Genomic DNA, 24,960 nt, shown 5'->3' on the forward strand with positions numbered 1-24,960 from the left:
AATTTTGATGCCTGAGCATGATGACTGACATATTGCTTCGCTTTTGTTATGCATCTGGCTAGATCTAGGTCTTCAACATCTATGAGATATTCTCTTGTCATCACTGACTCCCACTTCCATCCTGTCACGAATCATTTCGTCACGCATAGTTCCATAGTCACAACTATCAGCTTGTGATTGTAACTGAGTGATGAATTGATGTATTGACTGTAACCCTTGTCTCATACTATTTAATTTTACCCGTTCGAATATCACATTCCTGACCGGCTCGAAATGTCTATCAAACATTGCTATAACATTGTCTAAAGTCCTAGTTTGACCAGCCTCTGTATTATGAAAGGTGAACTGATCAAAAATTGGAACACTATCTGATCCCATCAGTAATAATAGATTTGCGATTTGTTCGTCTTCTCCCATATCAGAATATTTCTTTGCTATTTTCACAATTGAGAACTGAAACATGAAGGTTTTCCAACGTAAAGCCAAGCTTTCACTCTTAAAGTCTAATCTCTGTACAGAGCGGTCATCTTTACCATTCGCCATTTCTTTTAAACCATAACTGCCACGAACAACTTTTATCGTATTTACTAGGTAAATCAGACATGCTGATTCCGATTTTGTAATCAAAATAAAGATTAGGCCACTAACTTTCAGAGTAATAAAGGATTTTTTATAGCGTTCTAATATCGGTCTCGAAAACAACACGATCGGCATAACAAGCTCCGCCCATAAATACTTGACGTAACCTAGCTTTTTAGGAACAGAAGTTACGTAGAGATGTTTAGACCGATTTAGAATAATAGAGATGGGTGTTTTAAAATATATTAATATCTAAATCCAGCTTTAAAAATAATATCAGTCTTTTCTGAAAGGTAGATAAGCTATTTAGCATTGCATATTTAAAAAGCGCGATAACAACACTAGCTCGTGATAAAACCGCGCTTTTTGAGCTCATTTTTCTCGGCGTCCAGCCCATTTAAACGTCATGTAACAAGCTGCGAGCAATTTTAAATAGTTTATATCCCTTTCATAAAAAACTGAAATTATTTTACAGGCTGGATTTCGATAATAATAGGTTTTAAGACACCCATCTCTATTATTCTAAATCGGACTAAACTTTCCTAACTTCCGTTTCTGAAAAAGCTAGGTTTCGTCACATATTTATGGGCGGAGCTTGTAATGCCGATTGTGTTGTTTTCGAAACGGATATTGAAACGCTTTAAAAAAGCCTAAATGACTTTGAAGGTTAGTGGACTAATCTTTATTTTGAGTACAAAATCGGAATCAGCGTGTCTGATTTACCTAGTAAATCCAATAAAAGTTGTTCGTGACAGTTATGGTTTAATTATTATTATTTAAAGTTCCTACAAACTCCCTATAACTATCACAAATTTCTGCAAATTCAATATGACAATACAAACTTTCTTCTGACACCATGTAGTATGATCGCAACGTAGATCTATACCCGTGTGTTAATAAGCTTAGAAGTCTCCCGAAAAACATCTTGATCAACTCGCATCCAGGATAAAAACGAACTCGATTCTGCCGTAGCTTTTCTGATATCCTTTGCAGGTCAAGGTCACTGAACGTCAAGGCCACTCTTCTACAGGATTCGTACAGATGGCCTGCGCGGCTTAGCTGCACAGGTGGTCAATAATAAAACTGAAAGATATTAAGCGTAGTTCTAAGTCTATTATCCTTTACCTTGTTGAAGATTAGTAATACTCATAAAAAAACATGGACAAGCTCATTTCTTTGGAAAACAAACCACTCAAGGAGAAAAACATGCCATTTCTACGATTCATTGTTTTTGATAAATAGATATAATTTGGGTAATCACAGTTCGTATTGGCCAAATATTGCTATTTTTTAGCTTGTTTCTTTTTGTGTGTAATTATTGCATATTACATGCACTTATTAGCTAAAGCATGGGCAGAATTGCTGTTAACAGTAATTCATTAGTGTAGCGTTTGCTAGCGATTTTGAAACAAAGAACAGATTATGCCATACAAATAACTGCATCAGTTTAATCGTGTATACAACCTTTATTCGCTTGCGTACTTCTGTGGTTGCTGTGTTCCCTCTGTATGAACTATAGATTAGTTGTCGTGCCTTGAACATGAGCAGAAGTGTGCTATAGAAGTGGCCACCCAGCGTGACCACTGAAGACCATTTGTATAATGTTGGGGCAGAGCGTCGTGACCAGGGCCGTAGCGATTTACCTCCTGGTCACTATGGTTACAGAGCCGAGTCTTCCGCTAACCGGAGAAGGCTCGGTCACCGTTGAGAACACTCGTATGATCGAGGAGACCGTACTAAAAGACCAAACGTAAAACAAAGAGAAAAGTGGGCGGAGCCTACAAAGGAGAAAAGATATAAAAGGTGCATGAAGCTGTGGCGAACGCCAGGCCACGAATTTATTTCTGATATTTCATATACTCGCACATAATTAGTCTTATATATATTTTGCATATTGTGTCTGTCTTTATTACCTGTCTTATCACTAATCCTTTGTTAGTTTGGCTGTAACTAAGCCAAGGTGTTAGCGACTCTATTAATCATTGTTTATATATGGTTTCCTATACCGGTTCCATTATACGATCCGGGAAAAATATATGTATATATAGGGAACGTTCTCACTAGGAGAGCAGAGTAGTCGCAGCTCCACGATTAATGGGAATTCCTTCGGAATAAAACGAAAGAAAAACCATACTCACTTTTCTTACAATTTATGCAACATTCATTGCAATCTAGATCGCGCCTGAGTAAAGGACGGCGAAATTCTTTACAAAACTATCGTTTGAGCAGAATTATGAGCACACTCTCTGCATGTTTGCAAATGGTTTATTCCCTATTTTACATGTATGCTGCTGTGTGTTTATTTACATAAATATATATATCATTGAAGTTTAACACTCGGTATTATTGCTCGACTGTATTGTAGAAAGTAAAGGAAGCGGCAGTTTCATTTACAATATGAGAACTAAGTCCAAGTAAGGGTCAAACAACTAGTAATCGATCCCACAAATTAGTGGTTGCTGGCAAAATTACTTTTCAGTACAAAGCATACCACGTCATTCTGTTAATTATTTGACTTTATTTCTGTTCATTTATGATCTTTGTATAACGCATAACTACATTCATATTTTAGGTCATGTAAGTTCGCAGCCTGTTAGCTTAAAATTTCAAGTTGTATTATCATAAAGCCCTGCTTTACGGTAGTGTGTAAGTGATCACTTTGTCTTATTGCCATCGACTAAAAATGTTACCAATTTTACTCAATACATGCAACTTCTAATATGGTCTGTAATCACACTATTTTTCTGAGCCTTTTTTGTTCTGTAACCTATAGTTTAGGTATCATGCTAGCCAGCCTGCTTAGAATGGTTTAAAAAGGACATCTGGTGATCATCCATTTTTATTTAAAGTAGACATCTTGCGATATTTGGCTTAGCCTATATGTTCCCGCTATATAGTCTTCTTAAGATCAGATGGTATCGTTTTCAAAGTGCTGTAGACAGTTATTCAGTACCGTAACAAAAATTGAGTCACTATTTGTCCGTGTGGCAAATTATTTGGCTTGTAGATGCAATTTTTTTTTTGGCTGGTCTCTCAGCTTGTCCATACCTGTGAGTCATGATGTGATTTTTAATATACAATTAGTTTTTCTCCAGAGGTAGACTGTAGTCCATACTCGGTGATAGTTACATTACATAAGCATAGACAAGCAGATATGTTTCTAAATGTTGTTATTGGCACTATTGATATAGTTCAGGCCACTTTGAATTGACCTCAACTGCTAGGAAAAAGTTGTTACTCTATTTTGAAGATCTCCATTTTGAGGATCAGTAAACGTATGATGAATTCATTACCTTGGAAACTTTGCAGAAGCCCGATGATGAGTACCAGAGGGAGGATTTTTATGGACATTTTTATTTTTATGTCGTAGACATAAAAGCAGTTTCAAGCAGTGAAATCCATTTAAACGAGTTACAAATAAATCATTGGTTTCAGAAATATAGCACGAGTAGTATGTCTCTGTCGCACCCTCTTCCTTTTTTTTCTATCCCCCTCTCCCTCATGCTTAAAAATGCAACTGCCCTTTATATATATGTAGGGTTGTGGTTAGCTCCTCTCACTGATCTAGATTGCCAGGACAGGTCGTTCTTGGTTGTGCTGGCTCAGTGCTTAGCTCAGCTGGCTTACTCCATAGTATTACACCCATGTGTATTGAGATCAATAAAATGTCTTAGCTGACTACACTTTATCAGGTGGCTCCAATTGGCCCGCTTTAGGATTAAGCTTTTGGTGATGAGTTCCTGAAAATGTAATGATAGAGCCCATATAGAGAGAGGGACTGATATCACTTTTCAATGCATTTTTTGTGTGATCTGTGAAATATGGCAATTTGTCTAGGGCTGGTCATCAAGGAGCAATGCTAGGGATAGTGCCACAATTAATGATTAGTGCAGCAATTGGACTAAGAAAGGTACCACTGTACACATTAGTTCAGCAACATCCACTTGGCTGTGATTGACTAGAGGGTTTAGTTGATGAAGGATGAAACGTATTGACCAATGTGAACTTGACCAATGTGCACTCTTAATTAGAGCAACTAGAGGAAAAATATGGCAATTCTTTAAGAGCATTGATTTTGTGACTGTAATGGAAAGTTAGAAAACCTCAATTAAAAGGAAAAAAAGTTAGCAGTCCTTGAAGGCAAAATAGCTTGCTTTGGAGCAGTGAAGTCTGCTATCTTACATAACCAAAGTGAAGTCATGACGAGCTGCTTATTTAGAGGATCTCGCCAAAGTTATTGGGGCAATTTAGCTCACTTGAGACTGCAACAAAATGGCAGCTTTGGCTGCTAAAATTTCTGGTGGAAATAGGGTTGAGAAACGTAAAAAGATTAAACACGTAAAAAGATTAAACGTGAAACAAAGTTGGCTTTTGCCATTAATACTTCTTAGTTGACATGATGAGTGAATACCACATCTGCTATCTATTGCATCAAAGAAGAGCTATGACTTAGGAATCTCCAGCTAAGAGAACACGGTAGATAATCATGTTCTACTCTAGTGGTAAATAACACAAGAATGGGAGTGTATTGGGAAGCATATCGCTGAGTGAGGACACACCTTATGATGAGTCATGGAGCGTAAAGAGTTTGTAAAAGGCCTTGGAAAATAGGCACGAGGTTTAAAAGAAAAGTTTTAAAAAAAAGTATTGAAATAGCTGAGGTTTGTTCATGCCCAATCGGATAAGATGATCATTACTTCACTTTGATATTATATTGGCAATGTCATTATAATGGGAGATATCATCTACAGAATGTATGCAGATATCATTACTACAGAAAAGGAAGGAAGATGTCTATGTTATCACAAACGAGTTTTGTGGGTTCTCTAAATAAATTTGTAAGACAAAATGTATTACTGCAAAGTAGACACTGAGTTTATTTTTTATTGGCAACAGATGTTTTTGATTTTTTACGTTCAGTCTATTTGACTGAGCAGAGAAGACAGCGTATGTTGTTTGACTGTCTTTAAATACAAGTCTGCAGTTAAGCATAACATTCTATCCTGAAGTATTTGGTCTAAATAAAACAAGGTAAACTTTTCAAATTTTCTGCTAAATGATCAGCTTATTACCATTTCAAGCATGCATTATTTTCCATGCTAGGCTGTCATGGTTACCCTTATGGATGCAACTTATCATTTGGAAAGAAGATTGACTCACTTTCAAGATAGCACACTGAGTTTATTAAACGAGATCGCAAACACATTTGTATCACAACAAAAAGCTGAAAAATATTGAATCTGCATTCTTTGTTCTTGTTGTGCATTACAAACTATTCACTCAGAGTTTAACATTCGAGCAGTTATGCATCAATTTTTAGCATTTTTTGTCAAATGGTTGACATTTGTGCATATGATTGCTCTAATAGTATTTTCTAAAAGGATCTGGTACTATCATATGATGTGAATAATCATAGATATCTCCAAGTAGCTCATGTCATGATCATTTATCTTTTGGAGTTTTGTAAGTATTTCATTTCACTTCATGTTCTATTGTTTCCGAGGATCTGCACCATCGCTTTCGACATCATCTGACTTCGGTTCTCGATCAACAATTTGTGTACTATAAGAGAAGTTTAAGTATGGTATGCCGGAGAGAACTTAACATTACGATAATTATACTACAGATCAAAAAATAGCCAAGTGACAGATTAAAATAGCCAACTGACAAGCATAGCTAAAGCAGCCAAGTGGCGAGTATAAATATAAACAGCTAACTGAAAAAGGAGATAAAGCAATAGCACTAGACACTAATAGCCTTCTTTCTCTGATTTTTTCCTTATCTTTTCTATTTAACAAATTGTTAGTCATAACATGTGTAGTTGGTGTTGCATTAATACTGTTTTACATATTTTTTAGAATTATGGATCCTTTACACACAGGATTCACCTCATCGGACAGTGAGCCAGAAATAGAGAGACGGGCTGAAAAGTGTGATGATGCTTTTTGTACGGTTATGGCACATTAAAATATGTTATTTTAAGCTAAATTGGACAATTTAATCTTACTATTGTAGTCAATTAGAAATCTGACAATGCTTTTAGCAAATTCATTTGTTCTAGTCGAAAATATTGCTGACATCTCTCTGATGAAGCCAGGAAAGGGAAATTCGACAATTGGACTGTACGGGAAAGATATTGCTGATTATAGCTATGCTGCAGGATACTCGACTATCAAGTCAGCCAGAGGCAAGTTTAATGTCGATATGTGTTTCTGAAATAAGAAAAATTGTGTTAGATGTTTCATTGTAATTCTTTTGCTACTATACTTGTTATTTTGTTTGTGGTATTAAAGTTATGAAATCTAGCAATTTTGTACCTCTATGCCATAGTTTGATACACATGTAGCATGTATTTAGTAATAGCATCAATTCATGGTGGGGATAATTCTCTCTCTCAAACATATGCGTAAGCTATGTCTCTCAAACATATGCATGTGCATAAGCTATGTCTCTCAAACATATGCATAAGCTATGTCTCTCAAACATATGCATGTACATAAGCTATGTCTCTCAAACATATGCATAAGCTATGTCTCTCAAACATATGCATAAGCTATGTCTCTCAAACATATACATAAGCTATCTCTCTCAAACATATACATAAGCTATGTCTCTCAAACATATGCATAAGCTATGTCTCTCAAACATATGCATAAGCTATGTCTCTCAAACATATGCATAAGCTATGTCTCTCAAACATATGCATAAGCTATGTCTCTCAAACATATGCATAAGCTATGTCTCTCAAACATATGCATAAGCTATGTCTCTCAAACATATGCATAAGCTATGTCTCTCAAACATATGCATAAGCTATGTCTCTCAAACATATGCATAAGCTATGTCTCTCAAAAGTATGCATAAGCTATGTCTCTCAAACATATGCATAAGCTATGTCTCTCAAACATATGCATAAGCTATGTCTCTCAAACATATGCATAAGCTATGTCTCTCAAACATATACATAAGCTATCTCTCTCAAACATATACATAAGCTATGTCTCTCAAACATATGCATAAGCTGTGTCTCTCAAACATATGCATAAGCTATGCCTCTCAAACATATGCATAAGCTATGTCTCTCAAACATATGCATAAGCTATGTCTCTCAAACATATGCATAAGCTATGTCTCTCTAACATATGCATAAGCTATGTCTCTCAAACATATACATAAGCTATGTCTCTCAAACATATACATAAGCTATGTCTCTCAAACATATGCATAAGCTATGTCTCTCAAACATATACATAAGCTATGTCTCTAAAACATATGCATAAGCTATGTTAAATGTTACCAAAAGTTTCCTTTAAACATGCAACTCAATCATAGCAATAAAGCTAATACAGCCAAACAGCATTTTACAGCCACTTGTACATATGAACTTTTGGACCTACGACGTACTGTTTGAGCGGATGTTCGTCTCTGAATATGAACTAGTTTCTAACAAACAACATCCACAATGTCTCAAAACTTTACGGTTTTGTAAGTGAAAATAAAAAGTTAATAAAAATTGAATGTAATGTCAATTAGAGTAAGTTACCCCATGCATTGCTATTACTCGCTAAGACACTAAACCTACGCATTGCAAAGCACTGCTAGTACTCGCTAAGACACTAAACCTACGCATTGCAAAGCTTATACTTCTGTTTGAGAGTCTCCAAGATAAGGTAATAAAATTATAATAAAGGTCTCTAAGATCAGGTACCAAAAGCTTCTAAGATATGTTAACAAGCGTCTCTAAGATAGGGTAGCAAGTCTTTATGATAAGATCGCAAGTCTCTATGATCAGGTAGCAAGTCTCTAAGATTAACAATCTAATCAATTAATTAGTATTAATAGATTTATTAATATTATTAGTATTACAGTTTTATTAATACTATTGCTGTTAGAGTTTTATGTATTAATAGTTTAAAAAACTAAATCTGATAGGTTTGTAACATTTGGCAGAGAAATCACATGTTGTGAATGACTTTCCAATTTTCAATGATAGTGGGTGTCGATTCCTACATCCCCACTGCACTTGTATATTATAAAATTTCAATAGTCTTGCTTACTTTGCTTGCATGAAGACTAGGAGGCAGTTCACTAGAGCACAGGCTATGGCAGGCTCGACCTGCACAAGCATTCTCTGCCAATATGTCGCAAAATAACTTTTATGCGCACATTTTGGTAAATATATATGCATATAGACACTGTTCTAATAAGTTACATACACACTATCGGTGTGCAGTCATGATGTTGTATGAAGGAGTGCTTACAATAGCGTTCAATCTGTAGGATATGGTGTTATGAACTTTAATTCCTGTGCAGACATGTTTGGATATTGAGATATGGAATAGTGCACTGGTTCCCATGACATGAATGAGGATCTGTTATAGAGTTTCCATGGCTCTAGTAAAAAGATGATGCAAAAATAACAACATTTGGTCATTCCCTTTTGCGAATTCTCATTAAGACTCGAAAAGTCTATCTGCTGCATCATTGCCATGTTTCCTGTCACCATGCTCTACTGGGGTTCGTTCTTCCTCAGGGTGTGCTTCCCCTGCTGTCAGTACTTGGCATTCTGATTTAGGTCAGGACTTCTTTTCATGATTGCGCAAATCCCGGAATTTTTCACGAACAGTTGTAGCCAAACATAGTTTTTAGGGAAGACAACTCTTGGCTTAATGTTTTTGTGCCTAATACTCTGGAATCGAGAGCTTTAACCGGTGCAGTTTAAATAATGAACAACCAATTTATGACTCAGCTAGTATATGTATTGTCTACTTTGGTGGGAATATTTTTGCAGATGTAGAGACGAACAATGTACATAGTTCAACTACTGGATATGTTTGCAAATCATATGTTTGCACATCATCAAATCGTACACTCTTCTGTAGTCTGCTTGTATATAGTGTTATTGCGCGTTTCTCAACTGCTAGTAAATTTCAACTAGCATTGACAATAAGCCAAGTGTAGGATGGTAGTCGCTTGTTCTACTGATCACTGTAACTTTTTATTGGGCATTTGATGCAACTACGTATGATGGAAGATTGTCATGTATAATAGCACCTCCACAGCCTATAAAATGAACTGGGTCTGGTAGGCTGCTATGTTGACTGATCAAGCACTTCAAGTGTCTACTAAAAGTAAATGTTGTGTAAAAGTGACCTTGAGTAAGGATTATATTATAATTATTAAGATAATTTTGAGTGTAAAAATTTTGAACTTGCTTTTCTAAAAGCACATGTTATATCTTAGCAACAAACAGGTAAAGTCAAGACATAACGAGATACTGTTTTGTTTAGCCATTATATATAAAGCGTAACACTAGCTTGTACAGCAATAATTGAATGCATAGTAATGAGTTCTAATGCAGTAACTACATAAATCAATAAACTTCATGTTGAAAACGAGTAAAACTGCCCCGGAGTCATTGGTTAATTAAAAGCTCACATTAGCTTACTGACAAAATATTCATTTCAATGTTTGTAAAGTTCTAGTTTTATTTTAGATTTAGAAACATCTCCACAAGTAACAAATGCTCACAAAAAGTTAATATCTAAACCTAAACGGCCAGTTAACTCTACCCTGATTGGAGCCAGATATGCCAAAAATGTCCTGGATATGACAGAAGTATGAACCGTACTTTAGTCTGTTGCGTTACAGACTAAAGTGTAAAGTGACGTTCTCACTACTTCTTTATTATATTACAGAGTCTCACTAGTTCTCTCTTATAATTCAGAGTCTTACTAGTTCTCTATTATATTACAGAGTCTCACTAGTTCTCTATTATATTACAGAGTCTTACTAGTTCTCTATTATATTACAGAGTCTCACTTGTTCTCTATTATATTACAGTGTCTCACTTGTTCTCTATTATATTACAGAGTCTTACTAGTTCTTTATTATATTACAGAGTCTCACTAGTTCTCTCTTATAATTCAGAGTCTCACTAGTTCTCTATTATATTACAGAGTCTCACTAGTTCTCTATTATAATTCAGAGTCTCACTAGTTCTCTATTATATTACAGAGTCTCACTAGTTCTCTCTTACAATTCAGAGTCTCACTAGTTCTCTCTTATATTACAGAGTCTCACTAGCTCTCTATTATATTACAGAGTCTCACTAGTTCTTTATTATATTACAGAGTCTTACTAGTTCTCTATTATATTACAGAGTCTCACTAGTTCTCTATTATATTACACAGTCTCACTTGTTCTCTATTATATTACAGAGTCTCACTTGTTCTCTATTATATTACAGAGTCTTACTCGTTCTCTATTATATTACAGAGTCTTACTAGTTCTCTATTATACTACAGAGTCTTACTAGTTCTCTATTATATTACAGAGTCTCACTAGTTCTCTCTTATATTACAGAGTCCTGCAGGCTCTCCAATTCCTATGAAGGACAAAAATCAAAGAAGGACAATCAAAACCTTTGGTAGTCCAACTGAGATTTCTAAACTTTCTGTTCAAGATACGTCACCTAGTTATAATGTTTCCAATGTATCACCTGCTAGTAAGTTTGTCAACAAATTCGCTAAGATTTTTAATACAGGTCGTCCTTGTTTAGTGATGGTAATTCGTTCTATAAGCCCCGTCGATTAATGAATTCGTCGTAAAACAAATTTCAAGATTGTAAAAACTTACAGGTTAGCCACTTTTATTATTATTCGGCATTATAGGATCTTTTACCTTATCTTTTAAACATTCAAGCCTTATTTATTGTTTTGGCAATATTGCAGTATTTTTAATTTTCTAGTCATAAATTTCAAAATTTAGGCTACACTAGAATATAGGAAGTGAACATTCCTTGGCATTTTGTCATTATTGGCAGTATATATTGTAGTATACTACGCAACCATGCGTACAGAATCTTTTCTATTTTTTGTCATTCTTGAATGAATATAAACTTCATTTCTGAACAGTGTATAAAACCAATAAGGTCATAGAATATATGATAAAATAATAAATGTGATTGCTGTCAATGAAGGAAAGAATAAAAGAGTGATTTGCTCACCAGAGTAGTGTGACAGCACGTTGCAAATGTCTTAACAATTTATGTAACTCAATCTTTATCTATCATATGTCCAGTTATAGCATATCCATGGGTCTAAGTGTTTATCTATCGTATGTCCAGTTATAGGATATCCATGGGTCTAAGTGTTTATCTATCGTATGTCCAGTTATAACATATCCATGGGTCTAAGTGTTTATCTATCGTATCTCCAGTTATAACATATCCATGGGTCTAAGTGTTTATCTATCGTATGTCCAGTTATAACATATCCATGGGTCTAAGTGTTTATCTATCGTATGTTCAGTTATAGCATATCCATGGGTGTAAGTGTTTATCTATCGTATGTCCAGTTATAGCATATCCATGGGTGTAAGTGTTTATCTATCGTATGTCCAGTTATAACATATCCATGGGTCTAAGTGTTTATCTATCGTATGTCCAGTTATAGGATATCCATGGGTCTAAGTGTTTATCTATCGTATGTCCAGTTATAGCATATCCATGGGTCTAAGTGTTTATCTATCGTATGTCCAGTTATAGGATATCCATGGGTCTAAGTGTTTATCTATCGTCTCTCCAGTTATAACATATCCATGGGTCTAAGTGTTTATCTATCGTATGTCCAGTTATAACATATCCATGGGTCTAAGTGTTTATCTATCGTATGTCCAGTTATAACATATCCATGGGTCTAAGTGTTTATCTATCGTATGTCCAGTTATAGCATATCCATGGGTCTAAGTGTTTATCTATCGTATGTCCAGTTATAGGATATCCATGGGTCTAAGTGTTTATCCATCGTATGTCCAGTTATAACATATCCATGGGTCTAAGTGTTTATCTATCGTATGTCCAGTTATAGGATATCCATGGGTCTAAGTGTTTATCTATCGTATGTCCAGTTATAGCATATCCATGGGTCTAAGTGTTTATCTATCGTATGTCCAGTTATAGGATATCCATGGGTCTAAGTGTTTATCTATCGTCTCTCCAGTTATAACATATCCATGGGTCTAAGTGTTTATCTATCGTATGTCCAGTTATAACATATCCATGGGTCTAAGTGTTTATCTATCGTATGTTCAGTTATAGCATATCCATGGGTCTAAGTGTTTATCTATCGTATGTCCAGTTATAACATATCCATGGGTCTAAGTGTTTATCTATCGTATGTCCAGTTATAGGATTTCCATGGGTCTAAGTGTTTATCTATCGTATGTCCAGTTATAGGATATCCATGGGTCTAAGTGTTTATCTATCGTATGTCCAGTTATAGCATATCCATGGGTCTAAGTGTTTATCTATCGTATGTCCAGTTATAGCATATCCATGGGTCTAAGTGTTTATCTATCGTATGTCCAGTTATAGCGATTAAAATCTAGGAACGAATAAAACTGCTTCAGGCAATGATATTGAACTCAGAAACCAGTTTTGCAGACTGTCAGTGTTATCCACTTCACCATGCGGCCACCTGGCTACAGTGTCAAATAATTGTGGTCATACTTATTACACTTGCCTATCTATAATTGCGCAAAAAATGTGTGCCCAGGCATGCTTCAGCTACCACACTTGAACTACTAGAAGAAAAATACATGCCCATACTTCCCCAAAATGCTATAAACATATGTATATATAGCATAAACTTAATATAACTTGTCGCACACACAGAAATAGACAAACACCTTTATTTAGAAGTTAGAATGGTAAATGTTGTACGTTGATTAACAATGACTTTTCTATGCAAAAACCTGTTTATTACCCATGCAATGCCAGGTAGTCAACTAGTTATAAATATATCGACCCTTGAGGAGTAGTACATTTTTTTTTCGACATTCTGAGGAATATAAGAGTATTGAGTGTAAAAACGAACACTACGTACACATAAAACTCTCGAAAGCGTGCGACTGACGGCGAAAGATATTGAGTGAGAGATGGGTAGAGAGTGACTACCTTGCCTTAGCCAACTTGTACTTATGTGATGACAAACAGTTACGTTCACAACTGCGCTGCCACTGCGCCGCTGTAATTACAAGGGATTTCGGTTCAACAAATCGTGGACAGTTTAAGGTAAATCATTGTTTCGAGTTGTCATTAAATGATTGCTTCGTTAAATGAGGACTACCTGTACATGTACTCACATGTTTTTTTGTCAGTTGTAACATTTTGCCAATCTCAATGCGTTTAAAGATTCATTATCGGAGTTAAATTGTCTGATGATGTTTGTAAATGCTGGCTAGCTTACAAGTTCTTTTGCAGAGTTTAACACAGCTAAGGTATCTATAGCAGATGCCAACGTGTCTCAAGTTTCATCAGCAGACACTTGGGTTACCGTAGAAGACTCGTTCCCTCCTGCTCAGGTATGACTTTGTCATGGCAAAGCAGGTGTTTTACTAATTGTTGGATAATAGTCCAGATATATATATATATATATTTATATATAAATTTTAGAGTATATACAGTGTATGTATATACTGTAAATTCCCGCGTATCAGTTAAAAATTTGACATCAAATTTCTAACTTAACAATCCATCCTCGACTTATACGGCGGTCACATCTTTTATGACAAGAACTTTAGCAAAATTAAAGTCCATCACAAATCAAAATGATATGATATGACATAGAGATTTGTTTATAAAATAGTAAAATGCTAGTAATCCTACTCAACATAAGATGGTTCAAACACAAAGTCTTATTCTTCACCATTCAAATTGTCTTCGCTAGGATTCTCTCTTGGATTAATGTTTTTTTCAAATTTAATTTTTTTCGTAGTATATGTCCATGAACTCGCACCTTGGTAATCCATTTGACACATTCACTATCGTCCAACCTTTTTCTTGCACATGAATCCCGATATCTGGCAGAAATCTGTCTTCTGCCATTGCTTTTATGTTAAAACCGTATGTATTATCAAAGGTGGTAGTTTCATTCTATTGGTGAGGTGGGCCAATACGATAGTGAGGTATTGTTTTTCATGCCTAGTGGTTTTTGCTAGAACTGTCATCTCTCGTTCTTTTGTAAATTGCTGTATGGATTGTCGTCAGCACAAGAAAAAAACATGGTTGTTTTTGCTGATGGCGCTTTTGAATGACAATTCCTCAGCTACGCATCACCTTCCTCCGATGCCCAATAGACTTTCGGTCAAGCTATTTTAGCCAAAGAAGTCGTGTCGCCTTGTATGGCAGGCATGTTAATGTCAAAACCAGGATTTTAAAATCAAACTAGTAGACCTTGAATTATACCTCGCGTCGACTTGTATGTCGGAATTTACAGTATATATATATTCCATGTAAGATATTATGAACACTTATGCTTTATTGGCAATGGTTTATTGTACCATTGCCAATAAAGCAAGTCTGCCGATGATGAGGTTAGAGTTATCACACTTTATGAAGAGTTCATCTTTACTCATAGCCATCTTTGAACATGCCACCTAGTTAGTTCCTGCTCATTTTAAGCAAAAACACTTTTAGTTTAATATGACAAATATTAGTGTGGTTGCTCTTTTCATTTTTTATTTAACCATCGAGGAAATGAAATGGTATCGAAACCTTATTTAATCCATTTTCATAGAGAGTCTTATTTACCATTTGTTACCATTTCTGACTCGCATGCAAACATATGAGCAGGTATCCAAAAGATATATTGGGACACCACCTCTACCACAGATAGCCAGATACAAGCATCATATAGTGCCTCTCGAGCGAGTACAAGAAGACGTGAGTTTCAACCTGTATCTTGTGTGTTTAATGCTTAAATTCTTGTCTTCCAATCATAGACTCCTATTTCCGCAATGCACATTTATTACTTTTGTAGTCATTCTTATGTAGGTTTTAACGGCCAGAGAGGTATCTTCTTTAGATCTGCATAACTCTTTAGACTGCCTCGGAACAATCTTACGCAATACATGTGTTGCACTTTCGAGTGTAGCTAAAGACGTGGAAGACAAGAGTGAGCTTTTACTAAATCATAGCACAAATGAAACGCAAGTAAGGAATGACAATTCCCCAGCAAATGTTGGTCAGGTATGCTTTGTTTTTCTTCTTACCTAGTTTCAGGATGTTTCATGCTTCTTCCTTAATACTGTGTCACGGAATGCTTTTGCCAAGCAGTGTTGCACTTTTTACCGTTGCAATGTAAACCTGGATGTTAATGAATTTTACATACAATGAGTGGCAGTATATTTTGCATACTCCAGGGTGTCAATATGTTTTGCATACTCCAGGGTGTCAGTATGTTTTGCATACTCCAGGGTGTCAGTTTGTTTTGCATACTCCATGGTGTCAGCATGTTTTGCATACTCCAGGGTGTCATTATGTTTAGCATACTCCATGGTGTCATTATGTTTTGCATACTCCAGGGTGTCAGTATGTTTTTTATACTCTAGGGTGTCAATATGTTTTGCATACTCCAGGGTGTCAGTATGTTTTGCATACTCCAGGGTGTCAATATGTTTTGCATACTCCAGGGTGTCAGTATGTTTTGCATACTCCAGGGTGTCAATATGTTTAGCATACTCCATGGCGTCAGTATGTTTTGCATACTCCAGGGTGTCAGCATGTTTTGCATACTCCAGGGTGTCAGTATGTTTTGCATACTACAAGGTGTCAGTACCTTTTGCATACTTCAGGGTGTCAGCATGTTTTGCATACTCCAGGGTGTCAATATGTTTAGCATATTCCAAAGTGTCAGTATGTTCTGCATACTCCAGGGTGTCAGTATGTTCTGCATACTCCAGGGTGTCAGTATGTTTTGCATACTCCAGGGTATCAGTATGTTATGCTAAAGAACAATTACCAAGGTTTCTATACAGCACAGGATTGAATAGTGTGAGTAACCAATAGCTTGTAAATAAGTTGTTTTAATTGCATCATTTGGACATTTTGTTTAAACAGTTTGTTTTCATACACTCTAGGTACCAATTGCGTATAGCACCCCTCTTCACAAAGATGCTGTTCAGAATTTTCAGGTAATACCGCTTTCTTTTTAAATTTATTATTTTTTATTCAATTCTCTCCTCTAATGATTGTTTATGTGGGCCAGTGTAAATGCCTGGTCAGTTGCATTGTACATATGTCCTTCATATATGTCCTTCATATATGTCCTTGATAAAGCCATTTATTACAGAATTTATGTTTATGACTAACAATAAAGATTAAATATTTTGCATGTGCAGATAATAATTGAATGTTATCAAAGCGTGTAAAACATTTAAAAGAAATCTCAAGAATGCAGATTTTTTCCTGACATCCATCTTGGCTACTCATGGAAAATATTTTCAATGTTTGGAGGTATGCAATGACAAGTAGCCAATGCATCCCCGTAGCTTTGGCATTATCCTCTGCATTGAGGTTTTACATCAACAACGAAAATAGACGAGTGAGTGTATCCTATGTACATGTCAGTTAGTGTATCCTATATACAGGTCAGTTAGTGTATCTTACAAGTCAGTGTATCTTATATACATGTCAGTGAGTGTATCTTATATACAGGTCAGTGAGTGTATCTTATATACATGTCAGTTAGTGTATCTTATATACATGTCAGTTAGTGTATCTTATATACATGTCAGTTAGTGTATCTTATATACAGGTCAGTTAGTGTATCTTTTATACATGTCAGTTAGTGTATCTTATATACAGGTCAGTTAGTGTATCTTATATACATGTCAGTTAGTGTATCCTATATACATGTCAGTGAGTGTATCTTATATACAGGTCAGTTAGTGTATCTTATATACATGTCAGTTAGTGTATCTTATATACAGGTCAGTTAGTGTATCTTATATACATGTCAGTTAGTGTATCCTATATACATGTCAGTGAGTGTATCTTATATACAGGTCAGTTAGTATATCTTATATACATGTCAATTAGTGTATCTTATATACAGGTCAGTTAGTACATCTTATATACATGTCAGTTAGTGTATCTTATATACAGGTCAGTTAGTACATCTTATATACATGTCAGTTAGTGTATCTTATATACAGGTCAGTTAGTACATCTTATATACATGTCAGTTAGTGTATCCTACATCCAGGTCAGTTTGTGTATTTTATATACAGATGAGTGATCCTAAATTTTATTCTACAAAGAAAGATTTTATGAAAGTTTTAATATTACATTGTAGAGATGTACACACAGCTATTGTCATCCAGCGCTTGCACTCTTTCATGTCCTTCAAATATTGTGAAAGTTGTCATAACTCTACAGTTATTTGAGTGTTCAACTCCAAAGATTGTACGTAAAACCCGTTGGTCTACTTGTCACGTGCACCCTGTACACATACCCACGACACACACCCCCATATGCATACCCCGAACCCTGTATGTATACGCCATGTGCATACCCCATAGGCACACCTTTTATGTGTACCGACGAATACTTTAAGAATACTCCATACACACGCAGTAAACATGCCCCAAACCAATACCCTATATGCATGTATCATATATGAACCCGATAAGGATACCCCATGAGAATACTCTAGGCTATATGCTCATACGCTGTAGGTATGTCCCACATGCATACTCAAACGCATACCCCATAAGCATTCCCCATGAGAATACCCCATAAGCATACCCCAAAACCTATACAGATACTTCATATGCATTTGTCTTTTCTGTACACATATATACAGCTATATTGTACTATTGTTTGGGTTTCACTATGGCTAACAGAGCCACAGTCTACTCTCACTCTTTTCTCTCACTCTCTCGTCTCGCTCTCTTCTCTCTCGCTCTCTTCTCTCTCTCTCTTCTCTCGCTCTTCTCTCGCTCTCTTCCCTCGCTCTCTTCTCTCTCTCGCTCTCGTCCCTCGCTCTCTTTTCTCTCTCTCTTCTCTCGCTCTTCCCTCACTCTCTTCCCTCGCTCTCTTCTCTCTCTTCTCTCGCTCTCTTCCCTTGCTCTCTTCTCTCTCGCTCTCTTCTCTCGCTCTCTTCCCTCGCTCTCTCTCTTCTCGCTCTCTTCTCTCCACTCTCTTCTCTCGCTCTCTTCCTTCATTCCCTTCTATTGTTCTCTTCCCTCGTTCTTTTCTCTCGCTCTTTGCTCTCGCTTTCTTCTCGCGCTCTTTTCTCTCGCTCTTTTCCTTCGCTCTCTTCTCTTGCTCTTTTCTCTCACCCTCTATCTATTTCTCTATGGTTCTCTCTATGTATCTCTATCTTTTGCTTTTTCTATCTATCTCTATATATCTTTCTATTTATCTCTTTTTATCTCTCTGTCAATCTCTCTGTCTATCTCACTATTTATCTATCTCTTTCTCCATCCCTCTTTCTATCTTAATCTATCTCTCTTTCTCTCTATCTCACTCTCCCTCTCCCTTTCTCCCTGAAATCTCTCTCTTTCATGCTGCTCTCTTTACACAAAAGCTATTAAGGTCGCAGGGACTAGCTTATGGCACTGACATTCTTTTCAGACACCTCCTGAATGCATTGAAAGAGTTGAAAACAGTGTAGAGCTGGCACCACGAAGTTTAACGCAGTATACACTGAGCATGTTTGATGAGATAGGTGACTCAGCATCTATGCCTTTCGAAGCGACCGGCAGCCATGGAGATCGTGAGGTGCCAGATGAAAAAACAAAAAAAACTGAGGCATGTAATGCAAGGTATTTTGTAATAATATTTTTTGGGTAAATAGCAGTACTAATCAACTTTTTCATACCGATTGTATAGAAGTGCGGGTCGGGCGGGCAAGTCCAAACATCCTTTAACGGTTTACTTGCAACAAAATTCACATCACATTTATTTGGTATAAAAAGGTTCACCAATGTCTCACTCTGCTGTGTTGTAGGTGCAAAATATGTGGAAATGTGATTAAAAGCTCTTAACAGCTCAAAAATGAACAGTTAATCACAGCCATCACGAAAACACTGTACATGTAGTTTGGAATCTCTTTATTTCGATGGCGTACTCGAACATTGTGGTTATTGGTTTGAAATTAAAAACCAATAAAAGGCTGAATATAAGACGTCTCGTAGCACTAGTTTATGGCAAACGCTTCGGGTTCTACCGGAACATCCGTATCAAATATAGATGCTCGCTACATTACAGTTTCGTTTCACCCTGGTCTAATCGGCTAGTCGTAATCTGATCATGTGACATATTTATTCAAGTATCCGCAGAAGCTGTTAATTGGCACTATGTACTAGTCTTGTGATAAATCCGTGCATTTAAAAAGCTTGAACAATGTTTAGTCAATGGTACTGATTATCTTATTTATGGTGTAATTACCGCAGTAATACATGTGAAGAGTTCCTTGTGTTACTGAGCACGTCATCAATTCTTTCATGAAAATTTATGTCTCTGTACTTTTGAGCAGAATAATCTGTTGGCTAGTAAAATATCTGGATTTGAATAGCAAGTCTATATTTATCCGTTTTTCAGTTCAGAGGGAGCCTCGGTGAGTTCACATCACACTGGTAGTCATCATGAAGAGAACGTTGAGACTGAGCTAATAACAATACCAGAACAATTTAAGGCTCCGAATACGGCAACACCATCAATGCTTCTTAAAGTAGGCTTTTTTAAATTGTCTCGTATAACGCATTGACTTTCTCTCTTATTGGCTACTTCACAAAGACAAAAATTATTTGCTTTTGCCAACTTTTAGTGGAAGTTTGACATAAAATTTTACGAACTCTTTACAAGAATAATTTTGACATGCCTTCCCCGGCTTGTCCCTTTCATAAGGGTATGTTCAGTTGCTTCCTACTAAACATTCTTACTGTTGCATACAAAATTCATTCCTGTAAGCACATACAGCGCAAATACTCCTAGTGCAGTTAAATTCGAGAGATTTAACATGTGCAAATCTTATAATAATTACACAAGTTTCATAAATATAATATTGCAAAAAACTTTTTTGTTTTCAAAATGTTATAACAACAATTTAAGATTGCTCATAATGATCAACAGGGACACGTAATGTTTCTCAGCAATATATACTTTAAACATTGGGCTCAATATAAAATGCACATTATTATATTAGTAAAATAGTTTGTTTACATTACGAATATCCTAAACGGAGTTTTACAAAAGCTACATGCACTTGTAAAAATAAACAGTAAGCAATAATGCATTACTCTTATCATAGAGTTCGCTATTAGTTTAATAGATACCATATAACCTGTTTGTTTGTTTTATTTTACATTAAATCACATCACACAAAAAAAGAAAAAAGTAAGGTGTAATGAGGGCCCATATGCGCAATTGGATGGCTATTTGAGGCGCAGAGCCCGAGTTATCAGACGAGGTTGTTAATAAAAAAACAAACATGGATTGTTCAGCAAAATAGATCAAAACGAATCTATCCCAGAGAGTAAAGCAAGTAATGCTTCAAAACAACCCTAAAACCATCATAACCATCAATTTTCCTTAACCAAATTGGTAATTGCCTTAACCTGTATTTGAATGCTTGGTGCTCTATCGTTCAACCCTTTCCTTATAGTGGCGCTTTATTAGAGGTGACATTAAAATAAAGGGCGGTGTTGTATTGTTCAAATAGCTTGTCAGAATTTTAGAAGATTAGGTAAATTTAAATCTTTCACATGGGTAAGCTAATGTCACATATATTTTGCAGTCTCTTTTGGGCGGAGCGACATTAACCATTTTGAATGCAAGAAATCTGCTGTAACTTACCTCCAGCTTGACAGATTTCTAAATAAATATGCATTGGGAAGCTGAGAAATCTCTACCAATTGATATCTATTGCTTTGCCAGTAACCTGCGATGATCTTATAGCCTGCGTTGCAATTTGTTGGAGCTTTCAATTTTTTTATTTTATTCCAAAGTTGAAGGCATATTTTGATTTTATTACTATATTTAGCAGTGTTGCATAAAAGCTCATTGCATTCAGTGATATGTTTGCTCCAGTTTGCAGCTGAAACTGGCTTTTGATGTGCAATAGATGAGGATTTTTAAGCTATCGTAAGCCGAGTTTAGATAACTGCAGTGATGCTGTCAACTTTATAAGTTATATAATAACAATCTATTGAATGATGCAAGTATATATTAAAAAACAAGTGACATAAACAAATCATATTTATAAGACATGTAGAAACAAAAAAATTACCATTTTTTAAACAAAAATATTTGCATCATTTGCTCGGCCAGTTGCGTTCCGATTGTTGCTTTTGTTTGGAACTATTTCATTTTTTTCTGTTTGTTCAATACCTTACACTCTTCTCTGCATGTCCACACCTCAACTCTGCTTCTGCACTGCTGAACTAGTGGGTATCAGCGTCCAAACATTTCTTTAGCAGAGCAAAACTTTTACATGTTGCTAGTTATTATATTGCACATGCATGCTAAGCAGAAGTTTTAGTAGTACAGATTCCATTGTAATTGCTAAACCGATTATCACATACTGTAAGTCGAAGTATCAAGACCATGGTAAACAAGGCACTGTAATTGGCCTGATACAAATATTAATTATTTCAATGTTATAATGACAAAACCATAAAGCTTTGGAGTTAGAAAACGGACTTTGGTACGAACAGAAACAACAAAAGAATTAATTGTTATTGATGTAACCGAGTCATTATTAGCACTATTTTGTAGACACTTTTCTACTTCATCACTTTTTATTATGGGTTTGTAAAGATCAGAGAATGTCAAATATATGTGACGCTCAATTAAAACGTAGTGTCTATTTTTCAACCCTTGTCCTATAATGGCGTTCTATTAGAGGTGACATTCTAATAAAGGTGACATTCAAATAAAGGTTTTTTATAGTAGTTGGCTACACGGCTATATTAATATTAATTCACGTTTCTCACTCACCTGATGATAAGTTGTTCCACTAAATAATTACTCCTGATTTACAGATAGATGTGAAACTCAGAATCATTTTTACGCAATGTGTAGACTTTGTTGATGTCACACCTCCACCGGCCTCTACCTTTGCATGCTTCCTATCTAACAATTCGTTCAAAACAGTAATCTTTCTCATCTATTGTATAATAACATATTCTTCTCTGTTCCAAATGGGTTTGAGGCCATTGAATTCTTAGCTCACCAATTACTTTTTCTCTCATTACATGTACATCTATGGACCATGTCTAGCTGTGTGAAGAGCTCACGTCATTTTATGTTCATTCAGACTGGAGAACACGAACAAAGATCGCCAAGTACCCAACAGAGGCCAGTAAATGACCGAGTGGTAAGGCAGAAGAAACTCCTCTATTCTGCTGACTCAGCAGGCACTCATAAAAGGTCAATAGGGCTATATATGGCTATTAGATGCTAGATGAATTCTTTGTAGTTGCTTATCAAATCTTTTTATCCTCAGTTACTTCTGTGAGGAAGGAAACCATTAGAGCAGCTGAACTTTTTACTTTACAGGCTGCCCACCCCTGAACGAGCCTCTCCGCCACATTCTTCTAAACCTCTACGGACATTTGGTAAGTCGCATATATTACTCTTTTATAGGCGGAAGTACGTATGAGGCTTTTAGCTATTGCAGCTGGGTGAAAAATCATAAGTGGCATACTGATAGTTTTTGTTTTACAATGCCTACACAGAAAATACATCCTCATTTTAACACCATTCAAATCGATGCTATGCTGCATGTAGGTACAAGTGGCTAAGCTAGCACTAAGCTATGCTGCATGTAGGCACAAGTGGCTAAGCTAGCGCTAAGCTATGCTGCATGTAGGTACAAGTGGCTAAGCTAGCACTAAGCTATGCTGCATGTAGGTACAAGTGGCTAAGCTAGCACTAAGCTAAGCTGCATGTAGGTACAAGTGGCTAAGCTAGCACTAAGCTATGCTGCATGTAGGTACAAGTGGCTAAGCTAGCACTAAGCTAAGCTGCATGTAGGTACAAGTGGCTAAGCTAGCACTAAGCTAAGCTATGCTGCATGTAGGTACAAGTGGCTAAGCTAGCACTAAGCTATGCTGCATGTGGGTACAAGTGGCTAAGCTAGCACTAAGCTAAGCTGCATGTAGGTACAAGTGGCTAAGCTAGCACTAAGCTAAGCTGCATGTAGGTACAAGTGGCTAAGCTAGCACTAAGCTAAGCTGCATGTAGGTACAAGTGGCTAAGCTAGCACTAAGCTATGCTGAATGTAGGTACAAGTGGCTAAGCTAGCACTAAGCTATGCTGCATGTAGGTACAAGTGGCTAAGCTAGCACTAAGCTAAGCCTCATGTAGGTACAAGTGGCTAAACTAGCACCATTAAAAACAGTTTGAATCATTTAAAAGAAGCTACACTTTCAGAAAGGTGTTACATCACTGTACCAGTACACCCACCACCAGTTACTAAATGTGAACAAAGTGCTTTTTCAGCTAATGCTAACTTGAGTAATCAAATGCTATGACTATTACTACTGAGTGTATTATAGTCTCTGGTATAAATGAGCATGACTTAAATCGATAGGAAGTCGGAGAAGATATACAACAAGCTCTCCAGCTTTGTTGCTGCCTCCCAACTCACCAATTTCTCCTCACCGGGTTTATACCAAACCTATCAGTATTCGAGGGTTGGAGCCAAGGACTTCATTTTCATCTAGATCACCTATTCTACTTGACGTTAATGATAAACTTGAGGACGATATCAGCAGTGACTCTGTCACCGAGCAGGACAGCCTTACAGATATCCCCTTACCAGTACCCTTAACCGATTGTGTTTTACCAACTGACCATCCTAACAGTTTCGCTTCTCACAGTTATTCCATCAACCAAGTGAGTTCTGGATCATTGTCACTGTAACGGTAATAGTGTGATAACGTTAGTTGTGATCCTTGTTATGATTGGTAGCAGTGAGACGACGGAGTTGATTTGGCAGTGAGATATTGTTGGTTATAATAACTATTTATGAAAAAATCTGTAGTGAGCTGCTAGTCAAAGTTACCGCGCAGATAGCGTTAGACTTCATCCTTTCAATTGTCTCTAACTTTTTGTTTTAGAACAGGAACAAGGCGAAAATAAAACCTCTGAAATACCCAGAGCATATACAGCGCCAAGTAAGTTTTGCATGTAGCCGCAAGTGGCAAAGCTTTCAATATACGTATATTTGTATAATGTAGGAAGTAAAATTAATTACAGGCAGCTATCATTGTCAATCCTAATGTTTAACACAACTATTACGCTGTTTTTACAAAATAATTTCTATTTATTGGAATACTTGCAAAATGTAGGCTTATCTGAATCACTACACGCATCTTGACTTCACTATCCACACACACATATTTGTAAATTGTATTTGTCACCTTCTAGATGGACAAGATGTGTCTTGCATTCAAGAAGAGAAATCCAGAACTCCACGAAGCTACTAAAGATATCCCCTGTGATATCCTCACATGCCTACCTTATTTATGAATAGGTCCCAATTATCACAACTTACTATGAATTTAATTTAATCGGTAGTTTCTATT

The 24,960-nt window shown here is 36.2% G+C and overlaps 1 protein-coding gene across 1 annotated transcript; it reads left to right on the forward strand.

The window, feature by feature from the left end:
* The first annotated feature begins 2,234 nt into the window (after nucleotides 1–2,234).
* LOC137393108 (uncharacterized) lies at nucleotides 2,235–24,926 on the forward strand. Its single transcript, XM_068079526.1, has 16 exons — nucleotides 2,235–2,329; nucleotides 6,438–6,526; nucleotides 6,623–6,766; nucleotides 10,076–10,197; nucleotides 10,945–11,086; nucleotides 13,844–13,944; nucleotides 15,215–15,304; nucleotides 15,416–15,610; nucleotides 16,501–16,554; nucleotides 19,001–19,191; nucleotides 19,970–20,099; nucleotides 22,686–22,798; nucleotides 22,928–22,986; nucleotides 23,964–24,268; nucleotides 24,493–24,549; nucleotides 24,803–24,926. Exons 1-16 carry the CDS (start codon nucleotides 2,235–2,237, stop codon nucleotides 24,902–24,904), a joined length of 1,989 nt encoding a protein of 662 aa, XP_067935627.1. The 3' UTR covers nucleotides 24,905–24,926.
* The last annotated feature ends 34 nt before the right edge of the window (nucleotides 24,927–24,960 follow it).

The sequence above is a fragment of the Watersipora subatra genome, chromosome 4, assembly GCF_963576615.1.
Source record: "Watersipora subatra chromosome 4, tzWatSuba1.1, whole genome shotgun sequence".
Lineage (NCBI taxonomy): Eukaryota > Metazoa > Bryozoa > Gymnolaemata > Cheilostomatida > Watersiporidae > Watersipora > Watersipora subatra.